The sequence below is a fragment of the Procambarus clarkii genome, chromosome 49, assembly GCF_040958095.1.
Source record: "Procambarus clarkii isolate CNS0578487 chromosome 49, FALCON_Pclarkii_2.0, whole genome shotgun sequence".
Classification (NCBI taxonomy): Eukaryota; Metazoa; Arthropoda; class Malacostraca; order Decapoda; family Cambaridae; genus Procambarus; species Procambarus clarkii.
In genome coordinates this window covers 8,269,335-8,286,754 of record NC_091198.1, presented here as the reverse complement: position 1 = coordinate 8,286,754, position 17,420 = coordinate 8,269,335, and the positions used below count along the sequence as shown (strand labels likewise).

General features: G+C 37.3%; 1 protein-coding gene across 6 annotated transcripts in view; it reads right to left on the bottom strand.

Moving 5' to 3' along the window:
- spg (dedicator of cytokinesis spg) overlaps positions 1 to 17,156 on the bottom strand; it is an 84,925-nt gene extending 67,769 nt beyond the window's left edge. For 4 of the 6 annotated variants that reach the window (XM_069302976.1, XM_045750436.2, XM_069302977.1 and 1 more), the window contains exons 1-10: positions 16,977 to 17,155; positions 13,320 to 13,406; positions 12,991 to 13,087; positions 10,050 to 10,146; positions 8,733 to 8,896; positions 6,667 to 6,751; positions 4,102 to 4,140; positions 3,728 to 3,876; positions 3,463 to 3,544; positions 391 to 567 (exon numbers count right to left, since the gene is read on the bottom strand). In XM_069302976.1, the coding sequence (XP_069159077.1) occupies positions 391 to 567; positions 3,463 to 3,544; positions 3,728 to 3,876; positions 4,102 to 4,140; positions 6,667 to 6,751; positions 8,733 to 8,896; positions 10,050 to 10,146; positions 12,991 to 13,087; positions 13,320 to 13,406; positions 16,977 to 17,013 (1,014 nt within the window). In that variant the 5' untranslated portion in view covers positions 17,014 to 17,155. Of the gene's footprint in view, positions 1 to 390; positions 568 to 3,462; positions 3,545 to 3,727; positions 3,877 to 4,101; positions 4,141 to 6,666; positions 6,752 to 8,732; positions 8,897 to 10,049; positions 10,147 to 12,990; positions 13,088 to 13,319; positions 13,407 to 16,976 lie in introns of all 6 variants that reach the window. The other 2 variants (XM_069302975.1, XM_069302978.1) reach the window with 2 other exon arrangements.
- Between the last annotated feature and the right edge of the window lie 264 nt (positions 17,157 to 17,420).

The following is a 17,420-nucleotide window of genomic DNA, read 5'->3' as shown; positions in this document are numbered from 1 at the left end:
AGTAAAAACAAGCAACTGCCCAAAAATGCAAATGCAGGTAAGGCACAAGAGCCAAATGTACACACAATTAACACACAAAAGAATTCTTGAAAACGGCAACTTCAAGCACAATAAGTCATGGATTCAAACTAAGGAAACAAAGCTGCCAAAAATGCATTAGAAAGGTCCCTTTTTGCAAACAGGATGGTAGACGGTTGCAAAAAGTTAAGCGAGAAGGTAATAGAAGCCAAAACTGTCAGTGGTTTCAAAGCATCATATAACAAAGAGAACTAGGAAGACAGGACACCACGAGCATAGATCTCATCCTGTAACTACACCTAAGTAATTACACAGCTACTATATATTATCTACATATACTGTTATATTTTGTACTGAACATGTGTAACATACTTCTCCTTCACTCCCTTGCAGAACAGATTGAGCTAATCTGAAGAGAGCCACTCCGTATGGTCTTCGATAGTTATGTGATGACATCTTCTTGACCGATTCCGAAAATAGCATGCGTCCAACTCTGACAACATGGGCAACAATATACAGGTCTGAAGCCAAATCTCCACTTCCAAGATCCTGCAAAACAATTAAATAAGACAATTTTCATAAATTTAAAATTGTTACCAGAAACAGACTAATATATGAATTTTACAGTGACCATTCAGTATCTTAACCACTGAAGTTGAGGTGACAATAAGCTGTTCAAATAAAGCCATCAGCATATTGCAAGGTGGAGGAGAACAGTCACCCAATTAATGGCACATCATATGGATATTCTTCACTACTTTATATTTTACTATCTACCTACAATTACTTTAAATTACACAAGATTTTATGGCCAATCACATGTACTGTTACAATATGCTTTTGTTACAACTTTTCTAATTTGCCTATGCTTAGTTTGCCAGTAAAGTTAGCCCTAAAGTGCCGCAAGATACACTGCACTGGGCTGTATGTGGCCTCTCAATGGTACAGTAGCAGGATGGCAGCAAGATAATTAGAATAGTAGTGACGAATATTATAAACCATTAAAGGCTTTAATATAGATGTACAATGACATATTAGATACAAGTGAAAGACTTTTTGGGGATACTAAATAAAAGAAAGGGAAGAAATCAAATAAAATGTAGGAAGGTTTGGATAACGTGGGGGCATTATTTGGATTGTCAAATCAGTATAAACTGAATCACTGGATCTGGAGATCAAAGGGAGAGCAAATTCTAAGATGACATTCATGTTGCCCTATAAAGTATGAAATTGTACATAAAGAAAACACATTAATATGATATATATCAATGAGAAAATCAATTGGAGCACTAAAGTGACTGGAACCCGTGGATTCAGTGGAATCCCCATGGTGGGGTAAGGTGTATGACTGGGAGTATCCCAATTGCTGATTTGGATCATCTCAGTGCTCCAATTGAGTTTCTCACATGAAATTGTGCTATAACATTGGTGTGCATGTTCCAGACTCACGTTGGTTAAATTACTGACAGTAATAAGTATGGCCAAGTTCAGCCACGTAAAACATATAGCTATCATTCATAATCAGTGACCCTGACCTGAAAGCCATAATGCATTAAATGAAGGCCCAAAAGAGATATTATTTATACTGGATACTTTTCATTTATAAGTCAAGTACAAGAGCTTTCCTCAAAAGACTATAGTGATTACTGTTATGTATCTAGATCTGGAACCATTGAAAGATACCACAATCTTGAATCCCTATTCAACAACTTCTTGTACCAGAGTTTAGGTTGTAGACAGACAGCATAAACTGCTGACAACTAAGATGAGAGAGCACCATTTGTAGACGACATTGTACACGTAAAGGTTTTACCAAATGTAGCAATGATACACAGGGCTAGTATTTAACCCTCCCAATGTATCATTTGGAGGTTCACAAGCACAGTACACATACACCATAGAACAACTAGGAAAGAGGTGAGGTCAATGAAGCAAAGGAGGGGTCAAGGTTAGTGTAGTACAGGCGAGAGATGTAAGAGACTATATTCCAATTTATATTTATAAAGTATTACTTTAGCAAGATGGCTAGCAACATTTTCTTCTTCACCTTTTCTTATTAAGAATTAAGCATCCTTGAAGTGCATTAGGTATTGCTCTTGTTCCTGTTTGTGACACAATAATACTGTTCCAGCAATACTGTACTTGTGTCACTCACGGAAACCAGCAGCAGCACATTATGAACTTCTGGGATGCATAACGTGTTGTTTAACCTTCAACATGCAGGTATCAAAATTGAAACCTCTTGCATGTGCACCAAAACAAAACAAATAAAAATTTGTTCTTAGAGAATGATACATTTGCATAAGAACTATTTTCTTCCAGACAAGGTGGTGCAGGGGAAAGAAGACCCAAATGTTTAACTCAAATTTTCATGTCTATTGCTTCACAGTTTACACAATGCATTGTTTGTATTGAATAACTTGACTGAAAAACTCAATTGCCAAAATCTGTGACCGAGTACTATATATAGGCCCACAGTGTAATATGTACACAAATATTACATGTAGGTTTTGCAGCCCACTCTTTCCTGCAAATCTGTCTGGAAATGTCATCCATGAATGGATTTAGTCATGGGAGGTAGACACCAAATAATCATTTAATGATGACCTCAGGCCACTAGTACACAATAACCTGATCACATAGTAAGCAACTATAAAACAACAGCAGAATTCTTTCATGTGTCTTGACTCACTCCAGTACATCACTGACATACAAACTGGGCAATAATGATGAATAATTGGTAAATGATGATGACTGCAGTGGCCTGAGCGATCAACAAATGACAACGACCATATGGTGGTGGTTAAAATAATAAAGTAATAATTAGAAGACCGCATATAGAATCTGCAGCCATCAAATGCAGATGAGAAGACGAAGATCAGAAATATCAGAAATATCAGAAGATCAGAAGATGAGAAATTCTTCTCAACACCAATGAGAAGAATAAAATAAAATTCAAGTGCTGCTACTCTTGCTAACTTAATTCTGGTACTGTACTTCATAAACATAAATTGTTACACAATCCCTCAAGTCTCACCTTTACCTATAACCAAGCCATCTCTACCTCACTGATCCTTTGTTGTTACTCCTTTTTAAGTGCAAGCTCTGTGTATCTCTATTAAATTTGATAGAGCCTACACAGGCAAGACATCCTCTACAAACACAGTCTACTCTCATACTGATGTTTCTCTACATCAGAATTTATAAATGCTTGTGTTATAATTTTGATCTGAAACCTTTCTGAAGGAACAACACACAGGCAAATGAACTATGAATGGTAGAATTATCAGCCAAGGAGTGAATCAGGTTACCCTGGCTTCACTTTTGTCTTCTCCCACCATTAACTGAGAGAAGGCAAGAGTGAAGCTGTTCCAATATTACCAATGTCCTACAATAGAACAGGTGGAGGGAAGGAAGACCATAAGATGCAAGTACCATACTCACTGTGAATATTGTGCAGTTGCTGTGGATTTTTTCAACATAATTTGAAAATCCTTCTTTAGATAATTTGACTAGAAATCTTTCACTGAAAATAAAGAATAAAAGTGCATGAGGAAACTACCAAAATCAAGATTTACCATAACTAACTTTATTAACTTATTACTAACTTTTACAATGTAGAAAATAGAGAATAACATTTTAAATAATATATTACCACAATAATTCTGACATGAAGACCACAATTAAACAACTTGGGTCCACTACAAACCTGATAAACTTTCCCTTTTGTGCATCATACAAGGAGAAGAATATCTCCGCATCCTCCCCTAAGTGATACGAAAAATCTCGCATGCAGAAGAACAAGTGATGACTCAGTATTTTTCTTCTCTCTTTTCTCTTTGCCAACGTCCCAAGACCCTGGAAATATATTAGATAAGTACAATATTTTCCGTGTTAAAAAAAAAATATTATTATTTGTGTTTAGACCAATGTTTACTTTGTCTGCAGTTACTACTAGCAGACAAGTCTAGGTGACGAGGTTAAACATATTGTACTGTCAACACGAGTAATACTGTACCAAGAAGCCAAGATTTTCTTCCCAGTAAAACAAGAATATTAATGACCATTTAATATCGGACTCACCTGTGAATGTGACTGTGAAGCTTCTGCACTCTGGACATGCTGTTGGGAAAAATGGGAAAAAACAATCATATAGTTAATATTATAGAAGTACTAAAGTTAACAAAATGTTAGTAGTTAGAAGAAACTAACAAAATAAAGTTTGCAATAATATTCATGACCCTTTATGATAATGATCAGATCACCTGAGGCATTTCACCTGTGAGATGCCAAGGGCATTTAATCTGCATTACCTTGATAGCCTTTACATCAAGTATAATACAAATACAGTACTGTATAGGAAAAAGAAACCTTAAAACTCATAAGGAGCAACTACATTTTGGTTCGTCCACTTTTTTTAAAACTTGAGTTTAGTGACCTAGCCGAGTTGTTTCGATTACTGTAATCGCAGCATTAATAATTTTTAATAATAATAATGCTCCTATATTTCAGAAAAGAATGTAAAATCCTTTTAAAAATCCATTAGAGGAACTCAAATTATAACAAAATGTAAACATTTGGTAAAATCCAAAGCAATGCAGCATCAGTAGTACCGTGCAGTATTGTACTAGTAATCATATTTAGAAAAAATATTGACTACTCTCTTCACTTTATTACAGTACAGTAGAAAATACTACTAAAAATATTTTATTTTGTTTTCAGATATCATTAACTGTACTTAACTTTTTCTTGGGTCTATAGAGTAGGGGTGCAAGAAAATTTGGGGAAACAACAAGTAGAGTCTGATATCACGAGAAGATAAGATGAATAAATGCAATACACTGCCCGACCTTCAACTGTCTGATTATTCCACCTATTCATTTGGGAGTCCAACCAGGCACTGAACCAGCTTCCCCACCATCCTCCACCCATGAAAGGCCTATGCAGTTTTACAGCTGTCCATGGAGTTGCTGTGGTGTGGCTGCTGCACCTGTTGCAATGACCCAGTCTTGTTTCTGTGTGTGCCCTCAGCAAAGCCCTTCTCCTTCACCGTTGTATATTTGTAAATATATATTACATCCTGCCACAATGGCACCAGCAAATTCAGGAAATCTGTTGTTCAGGACTTCAACAAGCAGTGAAGTCAAGAGAAAACATGCTGTGATGAATTTTGAACAAAAAGTTCAACTTATAAAGGAAATTGAATCTGGCATTCCTAGGAGTGTCGTCTTTACTAGATACAAAGTTAACAAAACCACTCTTTATGATACCCTGTATATTGAAGGCTGAAGAGAACATTTTCAAGTTATGCTAAAGCGAAAGTGATTTAGCAATGCATAAAAGAAAAGTAGCCAGAAATACTTGAGTAAAAAAGTTTTGATAAGGCTGTCTGGGAGTGGTACAGGAGTTACGTGACAAATCAAAGAAGCCAGTGTTAGTATGGCTGATTAAGGAAAAGGTCAGGCATTGTTTACACTGATGGATGGCTAAGGGGCTTTAAGGTTCGTCATGGTATTAGGCATGTGAAATGAGGTGAAAAGCAAAAGGTGCAGAGGGATTTATGTCCAAATTTGAGGAAATTGTTCAGGATGATTCTTTATCTCCTGAACAAATTCATAACGCTGATGAAACAAGCTTGTACTGGCAAATGTTGGATGGTTATACATACACTCATCAGGATGAAAGTGATGGTTCAGCTGGATTCAAGCCAAACATAGAAAGGCTCTCTGTATTTTGTTGTGCAAATGCAGCTAGCACACACAAATTAAAATTAACCATTATTGGCAAACTTCTAAATGCAAGGACATTTACGGGTGTCAAGAATACGATCCTTGTGTCCCAAGTGCACCCCCACACAACCTAATTAATGCCCACCAACCAAAGGCCTAAACAGAGGGGGTCATAAGACCACTGAAATACCTGAGGTAAGTCACTCCATCCCAGTGACCTTACCTCAAAAGGGCAAACCCCCTAACACACCAGAGAAAGAACTGTCAGTGCAAAGGGAGAGCTCACGGACACCCAGGGAAGTAACCGCTGGGCACATGCAGTTCATAACAAAAAAGTTAAGTCCACACAACAAAACCAGATAGCAAACATGCGCATGAAGCAAACACTGTAATGTAACAATACATTAGTAAGAAAGACACTTGGGTAATGACAGGATGAGTCCTAGGATAGCTGGTATTTAGCTTAGAAGCTCTGGAACTTGTTGCAAGATTATACAACAAAGGGCACTACTGTGTTGCTCTAGGCTATGCAACAGCAGATGAACTGATCTGACATCCAACGCTTGACCGAGCTCCAGGGAACCTCGTGGTAACAGGTTGTAGTTAATTGTTTTTCTTTTGTATATTTTATATTCATTGGGAGATATTTGGCAGTTTAGTGGCTTCTGAGTCTTGTGAGCCCAACAGCATGTCTGTAAAGCTTCACTGACTTTCTGGCTACTTTACCAGTGAAATGACAGAATATCATTTTCTCCTTGTGCCTTGTGTAAGGGGGGGGGGTTTGGCTCTGGTCCATGGTAGGCCAAATGAACTCGTGCAACTGATGTGACTGATAAATTGAAGCAATCTCAGCAAGACAGCTACAGGTGCCACCATGGGGCTTCCTCAGAAAAGATCTACTAAAGCTGTAAATACATACCACTTGATGAAGCTCTACTACACTGACAGCATCTGGATCTACCATTTCACCATCCACACGAGGTACTAGGTCCAACCCTAGTTTCCTAGAAAATAATGTTAATCAATTAGCTCCTTTCAGATTTAAAAAGTCACATAGGTGGGGAGGTATGATTCCCAAAGGAAAGATAAGACGAGATATTGAGTAAAATTAAAAGCATTAAGAAAGTCACTAGGTTGCTTCATAAATCAAAGAACCAATAGCACAGCTTTATGGTTAATCAGAGCCAGTTGATCTGGATCTGTGCAGCAGGGATCTTTATCAAAATACCTGCAGAGTCATTCTCCAATGTTTGATATTAGGGAGACACTGGATTTATATCTAGATATTCAATCCAACCTGAAATGATTGCCAGAATGAACATTATAAAAAAAACTAAAGCGATTACAGTATATACACCAACTTATAACCCAAGGATTGGCAAGCATCATTAACACAAACTTACCAATTACGTGATGCGTCCACTACATCTTATCACTACCAGACGGAAGCACCCCACTCGAACCACAACTCAATGGTTCCATTAAACAAATCATTCAAACTCAGGAGAGAAGAGACAAAAGGAAGGACCTGGAAGATGCCAAGTGACTTGCTCAGAAAAGTGTTTTTCCATTTTACTGAAAATCCAATTGTTAAGCAATGTCACCCGTGTGGTAAAGTGGAAGATGTTGAAGCCTGAGGAAGAAAAATCCAACAACATTAATGAAGCAAAGATGAGAAATCTTGGGCAGGTACCAGGTCACAACTGGTCAATTTACAGAACCCTCAAGCTTTATTATCCAAGGAGGGGTGGGTAATTTCCACAGGTCACGAGTATGAGGACATGCCTACAGTTGACTTTGCTTTACCACTAGGCAAAGCCTTTGGGAAATTTGTACTCTAGAACATGTCCAAACGTCTGGGGATTCATATGAATTTTGAATGAGAATGCTCGAAAAGTCCAAGGGATAAACAACATGAAGCTTCCACTAGACCCAGAATAAGGTACTAAATTTGAGGATGAATTTGCAAAGTGACAAAAAGCACTCATTTCATTCTTGGGTAAGAATAACAGATTAGAATGGAAATGCACAAAAGCATCTCAACGATCGAAATGAATGGAGCTAGATATATGAAGAGAGCATTAAGCTCATTGATACTGTGACCAGTAGCAAGGGCCACAAGAAACAAAGTTTAAGGGATGACAACAAAATACAGGAAGACCCTGAATCTTGCAGTGCTTTCAAAGTCGAACACCAGTGACCAGGCAGGCTCCAATGTATAATGAGAAGGACAGATGTTGACAAAATCTAAACCATGTTTCAAGAACAGAGGACTTGACAGGTCAAGGCCAAAGCCGAGCTGAAGTTGTTACACCAGATCAGCCCTGTACACAGCAAGTGTTGGGCATGAGACACCTCTCCATAATGAGCCAGGGAAAAGGAGAACACGAGAAGAGAGAGAAAGAAATAACTTGAGAGTGCAACATAACATTGGAAACTCTTCCATCTACCACATATTTATGACACCAAAATGGCAGGTGACCTGATAATCAAGATACTATATCACTTTAATTTAGATTTGTGGTGTTGATAAACCTAACCAAATGCAACTATTGTACTTTTATATTTAAAATTTACCTATCCCATATAATTTGTTATTATAATAACTGTGAATATGGGTTCTATTGTTGGCAATATTTAAAACAATAACTAATGCACCATAAAAGGATAATTCTGAAAATTTGATACAATGGAAAATCAGAATTATCTACATTCAAATAGGAATTATGCATCAGTTTTTTCAATTATTACCTTTATTGTTGAATTTTAATAGCTAATTCTCATTTACAGTTGACAGAGCACTTTATAGTTGTAATTACATATTCCTAAATAGTACCATCAATTATATACTCTAATTATATACTATAATTATATAACACCCCTAATGAGTGTTAAACCTGAGTTACTCCAAATATATTCATTTATTCTTTCAACAATAAATCAATGCACACCTGCACCACATAATACTCTACTACTTCTACAAACCTATTTCCCCAGTCAATTTTGCGTGTAATCTTGAGTTTGAGCTGTGCAATTTGATCGGAGGTCAAGGTGCCAGTAATCAGCTGCTTCCGCCAGTCTGCCACATCCATCATAGCCTTCCGAACTGCATCCCACAGTTCCTGGTCGCCATGGGTTGTTCCAAGTAGCTGAAAGAATAGGTACAGTATATTAAATAATTTTTTCTTTATGAGTCACTAAAGCAACACGATAGATCATGCTTAGCCGATGTAAAACATTACGATTCTACTTGCAGGGTTCAACTGTGAATTTCCCTCAGTGCTGAACACATTTGATCTTACCACTGTAAATGATAATGGATTAAATAAATACTGTAGAATAAACACAAATGCAGAGAAATTCCAAACTGAGAAGAGACTTTATTAGAAGACAATGTTTTGCCTGTAATAGGTTTATTTGACAAGGGATATAATGAAGCCCTGTAGCACAGTGGTCAACATCCATGGCTAACAACCAAGAATCCTGAGTTCAATCTCAGACAGAAACAGTTGGGCAAGTTTCCTTTAACCTCATGCCTTTATTTACCTAGCAGAAAATACCCAGGAGTTATGCAACTGTTGTGGGTATCATCCTGGGGACGGTCATCAGTAGTTGGCCTAGGGGTGCCTCAATAAGCCTAAAAGACTTAACACCCTTAACTAAAGGTAAACCACAAGGTGAATCATAAGTAAAATGTTATCTCTATTCATCATTAGCATTTTGTATTCTATTTAGCCATAAACAGAAAAACTAACAAAACTGTTAATTGAACATTGCCTCAGACATCAATGTTTGTGACAATGCATAATAATAATTACATTCGATATCCCATCTCTGGACTTAATGTATAAATGTAGTGTAATGCCAAAATTTCAGACTTCATAAATACATTATGCACATTCAGTGCAACCTGTATTGCAGAAGAACAGAACCCTTATTGGACCATAAAGAAATGGCTAGTGGAACAAATCTTGCTGTAATGGGAAATGATGCCAGCTCCACCAAGTTATCTTGGTAGACCACTTGTATGATATATTAAATATTAATTTAAGTGAAAAACATACTGTCCAGTAATGCTGCCACCTGGTGGTGGCTGGGGTAGTTGGTAGAGGGGATTCATTAGTTTTTAGTGGTTTGAAGGTTACTTTTCTATCTAGGGTCAGAATCATTCAGGGCCTAGCATTCTGTCAGTGCATATGACTAAGTTACTAAAGAGGCCTTGATCAGAAATGTGATTCTTAATAAATATGCATAGATTTTAACAAGGTATTAGAGAAAATATTTAACTATTTAAGAACTCACCACATACAAATTCTTCCATATTTGACCCCATTCTCTCAGCACTGATGCAGCTTCTTGTACTACTGGATCCTCTACAGGTGCTACCGTTTCATATAACCTGTGAAAATATTATTACTGTATTAATTACGTCTCCAGTAATGGGTCTTATGAAAATGAATTATGACTACGACACTGTCACCCTTCCTGCAACTAATGATTATAACTACAGTCAGTACCAGGATATAATTATTCACGTTAGCGACTTAATTACACCAAACATCTCAGCTTACAAATGGACACCATACCACCTCAATAGTACACTTCAACTACATCAGCCAGAAGAATTCTTATTGGTGTCTTACATAACTTTTACAGATGTATCACCGTTTCTGTTATACAGTACATAAATGTACAGTATTTTATATTCCTTCTCTGGTAACCCTTCTAGATCACTATATGATGAAAACACCCCTCCTACCCTCCAAAATGCATAAAGCAAGAGATATAGTGTGCATCTCTGTGTATATACACTAGGTAAACTTTAGCCCTGGACTATGTTCAAGACTAAAGTATACTTGCTGGTTGGTTATTAATCTATTATGGTGGGGTTAAATAACCCTCCAACATTGTGCAAGTACTCAGGCTGGGTATGTAGGTGAATGGATTTTTTGGTGGACTTTAGTAGTTCAGTTGGGTTTGTTCTCGATGAATAATCAGGAATCAGGAGTTTGAGTCCCAGATGGTACAGAAATGATCGGGCACATTTCCTTTCACCTAATGTGCTCTGTTCACCTAACAGTAAATAGGTACCCGGGAGTAAATCAACTGCAGTGGGAATGCATCCTGGGGAAGCTCAGTAGTTTGACCTTGGGGACTTCAATATAAGACCAACATCTATCTATTTATATATAATATACTGTATATATGTACTTATGTTCTACATATTCTGTGATAAAAAATAACCTTACTGACAGGCCAATGCATTATTGCACATGAAACCATGGTAAAAACATTAAAAATCTAAAGAAAATATAATATATTTAATATGTGCAGTTACACCTTTGTGGAAAATATGAGGACCTAGACTGTACTCTGATAACTGGTTATGAGATTATTAAAACCACCAGAACTGTTTACTGGTTTGTATAGATTATAAAAGATACAGTACATGTAAAGTATTACATCTTTAGATACAGTAGTTATATGTAAAATACAATAGAAATATATAAAATGTAATTATATTTAAAATACAGTAGTTATATATAAAATGTGTGAATACAGTGTAATGACAGTATGTTTTATTGTTCTAAGAATATAATATGGCACACATATTAATAACATGAATATATCTGAGCATTTCAACATTCCATGCATTTTATTACATTATATAAATATCTAAAACAACATTATTTCATAATATTACTGAAAAAAAAAATGAAATAAATAAATACGTAAAAGTATTTTTGGAGCAACTCCCGCCCACGTCTGGCTGGAGATGACTACCATTGGCCAATTGTTCCCTGAACGTTTGTGAAAAATTGCTTCAAGAGCTTTCCTCGCTTTACCATGGCCAATGTCACAAATGTTTTCCGTAATCACTGAATGCATTTTGACAATAATAGAAGGAAAAAATTTGGGGACTTTATTTTTTCCTCGTGCACTAGGGAGTTTTCTCCTATAAATAGGGATACAGCCCATGGGTTAATTTGATAATCTAAATATTATTTTTCTTATGACTTTTGTATAATAAACCACATGGATGTAAAAAGTATTGGTTATATTTTCCTCAAATATTAATTTGTGGATATCAACCATATTAACACATACTTGTGATATACATGCAGATTCTATGGTGATTTTATTTTTATTGTTTTACTGAACAATGCAGGAAATGGAGAGCTTTTAAACCCATCTGGAGACTGGCAATCTTACCCTACAGCCATAATATATCCCTATCAGGAATACTTTTTATAAAGTAAATAAAAACAAGTAAATATGTATGACATTCTCACTAATTTCTGAATTGGCTAGTTGAAAATAGTCAAAACTTAAATTACAGCAGTACCTCGAATAAAGAATTTAATCCATTCCGGCACCATGCTCGTCATGTGAAATGCTCGTCTTTCCAAACGAATTTCCCCATTTAAAATATTGGAAATATACATAATCCATTCCACTACCGAAAAACATCAATATGATATTCAACTTTTTAAATAATGGAGCATCCTACCTGACAAACATTGAACGAACCTTTATGACATTTTTTTTTCATTTTTTTTTTTTTTTTTTTAAGAAACATGGAGCAGCCTTCCTGACAAGCACCGAATGAACCTTTTTGACATTTGTTATTTTTTTCAAATTTTTCCATTTTTTTTATTCTACAAAAAAATGTCAATGCTTTGCAATATCACAGCAGTCACCCCTTTACATCTCATCGTCATTAGCATCTTTAAACGAAACAAAAAATTTATTTGCATCGTCGGAGGCGTCTTAGATTGTGCAAGAAGCAGCGCGAACGCACCATATGGTTTTCTCGTTATTCAAACAAGCGCTCGCCAATCGAGACAAATTGTCGGCGATTGGCGCGCTCGTTATTCAAAAAGCTCATAAATTGAGGGGCTCGTCACGCGAGGTTCCACTGTACTTTCTTTGAAAATACAAGAGGTTCTACAAGGAGAGCAGAAGGCTTAGGTTTGCAATAATTTTCTATGGTATCTATTAATATTGTTAAAGCTGTAAGCAATTTTTACAATTGTCAACTCATTGCAAAATTTTAAAACTGTAAACTTCCAACTTTGCCTGCACTCATAAAATTTTAAAGTAATTAATTGCCCTAAATTTAAATAGACACAATAACATACTGACAAATTGTATGCCTACTGTAGTGTATTGTATATTTAAAAGTTATTATGAGAGTGCCCAGTGCTGTTACTGCACATATCACTTTCAAGGTGGTACTAACCCTTCATTATCAATTTTGAATGGCTTGAGATGGATGAACTGTGCAGGAAATATACCCTTTACATTCCTGCTACGTGTGGAAAAGCCCCTATACCAACCTGGAAAAGGAAATTATCATTAAATAAATGAGCCTCATAAATACAAGCACAAAGTATCTTGAAATTCATCATCATTATCCAGCATTATTTCCCCATTTCCCAAACCATAAGGCTTGGGAAAACCTCCCAAACCTACAGGCAATATTTAATAAAAGATGAACATTTATGAAGCAAGAAAGGTCTTGTAAAGTACTGAACATAAGAAAGACACCACAAACTGAATGACACAGACCACGGCATTCCTCCAAAACTTGTACGGTCTCCCCAACATCAAGGTGCAAGGCTTGTGGGACTTCATCTTGATCAAAATTGTAGATTACTGGAACACAAGAAACAAGACGATGAGAATTTATATTTGAAAACTAGTTTATAATTTCAGATCACCATGCCAGAGCCCAATCTGCTTTCAAAACATATAATTTTGTTTTAATCCATTATCCTTCTGTACTTTGTTCATTCCATAAACATTGTGCCGATCAGGTACTGTACAAACATGTCCTTAATCCCACTTGAATATCCAATGAGACTAGATAGAACAGGTCAACTGAGGTCTAAGCAAGCCTGTCCCTTTCCTCTGAAGCCACCACTGCAAAACCCCCATGGAGAAGAAATTAATAGGGGTGACTACAGGGAGCCTCTTGGGGCATTTTATTATATTAAATTCTTGATTTTTAGGAGGTACCCTTTCAGTGAAATATTCAAATATACTACAGTACTGAGCATATTCATAATAGCACCTATATAGAGCAAGCTGGGGTTTTCCAAAAAACAGAAAAGGCAGACTGTTCTGATCTGTACAACAGCAGAAGACCCAAGTCTAGAATAAAGGACAACAGCTGTATAAAATTTTGTCACATGCACAATCTGACAAAAGAACAACCAACAAAGAATGAGAGGCAATCAATAGAAAACTAAAAAAAGTTCTGAGCCAAAATCTTATCCATGAACAACAGAGCAAAGAAAGCCATCTATGCTACAAACATTGCCACATCCCCCAGATCAGGAACAAACAACCAGCTTGTTGGATTACACCATGATTCAAAACACCTGGAAAAGATAGGCCTTGGAACAAGGAACATAAGAATAAGGATTGCCAAACAGGTGGAAAAAAATGATGCACATGGCCACAAGACAAATTACATAACAAAACACCATCTGGAAATCAAACACCCAAGACAGCTAGAGGAAGAGGCAAGGACACAACTCCTTTCCCCAAATGCCAGCGAGAACGAGAGAACAACTTTGCCAAGATTGAAAGAGACAAGGTGACAACAACCAGTGAAGCTGTAATATTTGGAACAGTAAAAACAACACCAATGGCAACCAACACAAAGTACAGATGTAGAAATGAGGAACAGGTGAAAAGCCTGCCAATCAACCACATAGTGCCATTGTGAGACACACCAATGTGGTACCAATAAATCAACCATCTGTTGAAACACCAGACAATTAAACCCCAAAATGAGTAGTAAACAGGTGAGAAGGATCAATAACTATCAGTAACTATGGCAGAACTATGAAGAAATTGCCGATACATAATCCACCTTTGGCAAAATGACCTCAACAATGGCCAATGGTATTCCACTGGTAAATGCAGGGAAAACACCTGCAGCCAGCAGAAACACCACACAGCTACGAGGAGAGGAGAGACTACGGGAATTAAACCTCACGTCGCTAGAAGACAGAAGAGTTAGGGTGGGATATGATCACCACTTACAAGATTCTCAGAGGAATTGACAGGGTAGATAAAGACAGGCTATTTAACACAATGGGCACATGCACTAGGCGACACAGGTGGAAACTGAGTGCCCAAATGAGCCACAGAGATATTAGAAAGAATTTTTTAGTGTCAGAGTAGTTGACAAATGGAATGCATTAGGCAGTGATGTGGTGGAGGCTGACTCCATACACAGTTTCAAGTGTAGATATGATAGAGCCCAATAGGCTCAGGAACCTGTTCACCAGTTGATTGACAGTTGAGAGGCGGGACCAAAGAGCCAGAGCTCAACCCCCGCAAGCACAAATAGGTGAGTACACAGATAAAGTTTTTACCATCCAAAAGAGTCACAAGGTCTTAATGGATAAGCCGGAGCATAGAGGCTAAGCCACAACAAGGGCAACCAAAGAGAAAATGGAAAATGGCCTGGCAACCTAGACCAGACCCAAGCCAGCATGGCCCTGAGATGGCACTAAACTGATTGACTGGAGTTCTAAAGTAGGCAGTCACTTACATATGCCAGAATGTAGAAGCCCTAAAGACAAGGATATAGAAGGACCATACCACACATCATTCTGGGGAAGAAAAAGGGACCAAGGAAAAATCAAACTGCCGAGTCCAAAAGAGGTAAAAAGAGATGCCCCACACCGACCTCCACCCAAACCCTGAACTCAGGGAGGAAGGTGACGTGCCAGTGTATCCCAGGGATCCATGAAAATAAGCCAAACATTCAAAACTACCTGGAGAACCTGGGACATGACAGTCCAGAAGCTCAGACTGCACCCAAACTTTACTAGAATCAGAGTACCTGTATACCACAAGTATCTAATGTAGTGTCTCCTGCTGAAGTGCCATAATTGCCCTGAGTCTGATCTTTTGTATAGAGCATTGCTAGCAATGATTTTATATGGGCTGGTATATCAAGTGAGCAAATACTGTAATATTTATTATTTAGGCTAATTTATTATTTAGTATAGTTATTATTTAGGCTAAATTTACCATCTTTGATTATTTTTCTAGAAATGAAAGTGTCTACGCAATATGTAATATAATGACAGCGAGAAGTGTTGATAAAGCAGTGTGGTACAAGCGTTTTAACATCTGAGAGTACCTCAGTATCTTCAATCTCCACTTTAGTCAACTCAACACCATTAACATCCACCAGTGTGGATATTAATGGTGTTAATGGTACAATACCATCTAAATAACTATGCACCATCAACAATAACCTTCAACTTAATAATCATATCAGAACTTCTCATATTGGTGAGTACACACACAGTACTGTCAAATTTTTCATTCAAATTTTGTAAACAGGTCATTTGTTGTCTCGGGTCCAAGATGCCCGAGAACCATGTGGTTGCTTGTGATTATTAAATATCCTTAGCAGTTTTCCTTTTCTCCGGTCTTATAAGCATGAATGGCATACTTGTGAGAATGTTGCTTTTGTTGGTACTCATAAGGTTTAGAAAACTGCAGAGTATGATTACATTTGCTCCTAACTAATCACTCTGCTACTAATGTTGGCATTGTATAAAACTGCACTCAGTACAGTACGGTTTCATTAATCAAACAATACCCAAATTACTCCTAGGAATGTGCTCTCCATTCTCTAATATAATCCACTCTCCATAGGCATACAGAACAATGACATGGTACATGTAAGAAATTATCAAAAGATGCCACCACAACTGCAAGACAATTTAACTTAGCATAGCACAGTTAAAATTAAAATAAAATTATTTGCACATAGCAAAAGTTGAATAAAAAATAATAACATTCTCAGATATTTGACAAAAAGTAACTAATTTGTGTTCACTTTTATTGTGCAACATTTATTTGTGGTTTAAAGATATATGACATTCTCACTACACACTAAAAAACTACAAAGCCTACCAACTATATTTCATTATACAGTACTGTAGAATAAATCTGTGCTCTCGGGGTTGGTGGCAAGAGCTTATCTTGAAAGCACATTTCTTTCTCCAAAATGACAAAACTGGCTCCTTGGCCGGACTCGACATTAATATAATAAGAGGGTAATGACAGGGGTAGCCCAAGTGGTCACAAAATATTGGGAGGACGCCACCCTGAACCCAGAGGGACTCTCAGGGGAAGGAGGAGGCGGCCCCAGTGAGTCTCTCGCCTCTGTCCTCCGCTAATGTTACTCACCTACGCCAAATTTCTGGTTCTTGGTTGGTGTCCACATATTCAGGTTCCCATGTGAAGGGCTAGATCTTGATCACTACGACGGGTATCCGGAGGAGCGGGTACAAAGGATCATCGTGTCAACTTGGGCAGGGGATACATATTGACTATTTACTTTGGTGGTTGTGGTGTGTGTCGCTAGATGGCCCTAGTGAGGCGCCGCCAGGGGCGTTCCTCGCCTCCCCCCGCGCCACCTTTAAATGCCTCCCATATACACACACATTCATAGCATTTATGTATTTATTTTGCGATACAAAAAGGTTCATTGGATTGAGAGACTACATAATATCGGTGTTGTTACATTCTTGCAAAGCCACGATCTGCTAGCTCACGCAAAGTAATTGACAAACTGTTAACAATTTCAGCACTTACCCCTTTTAATTTACCTGATTTACCTAAGGGTCACTA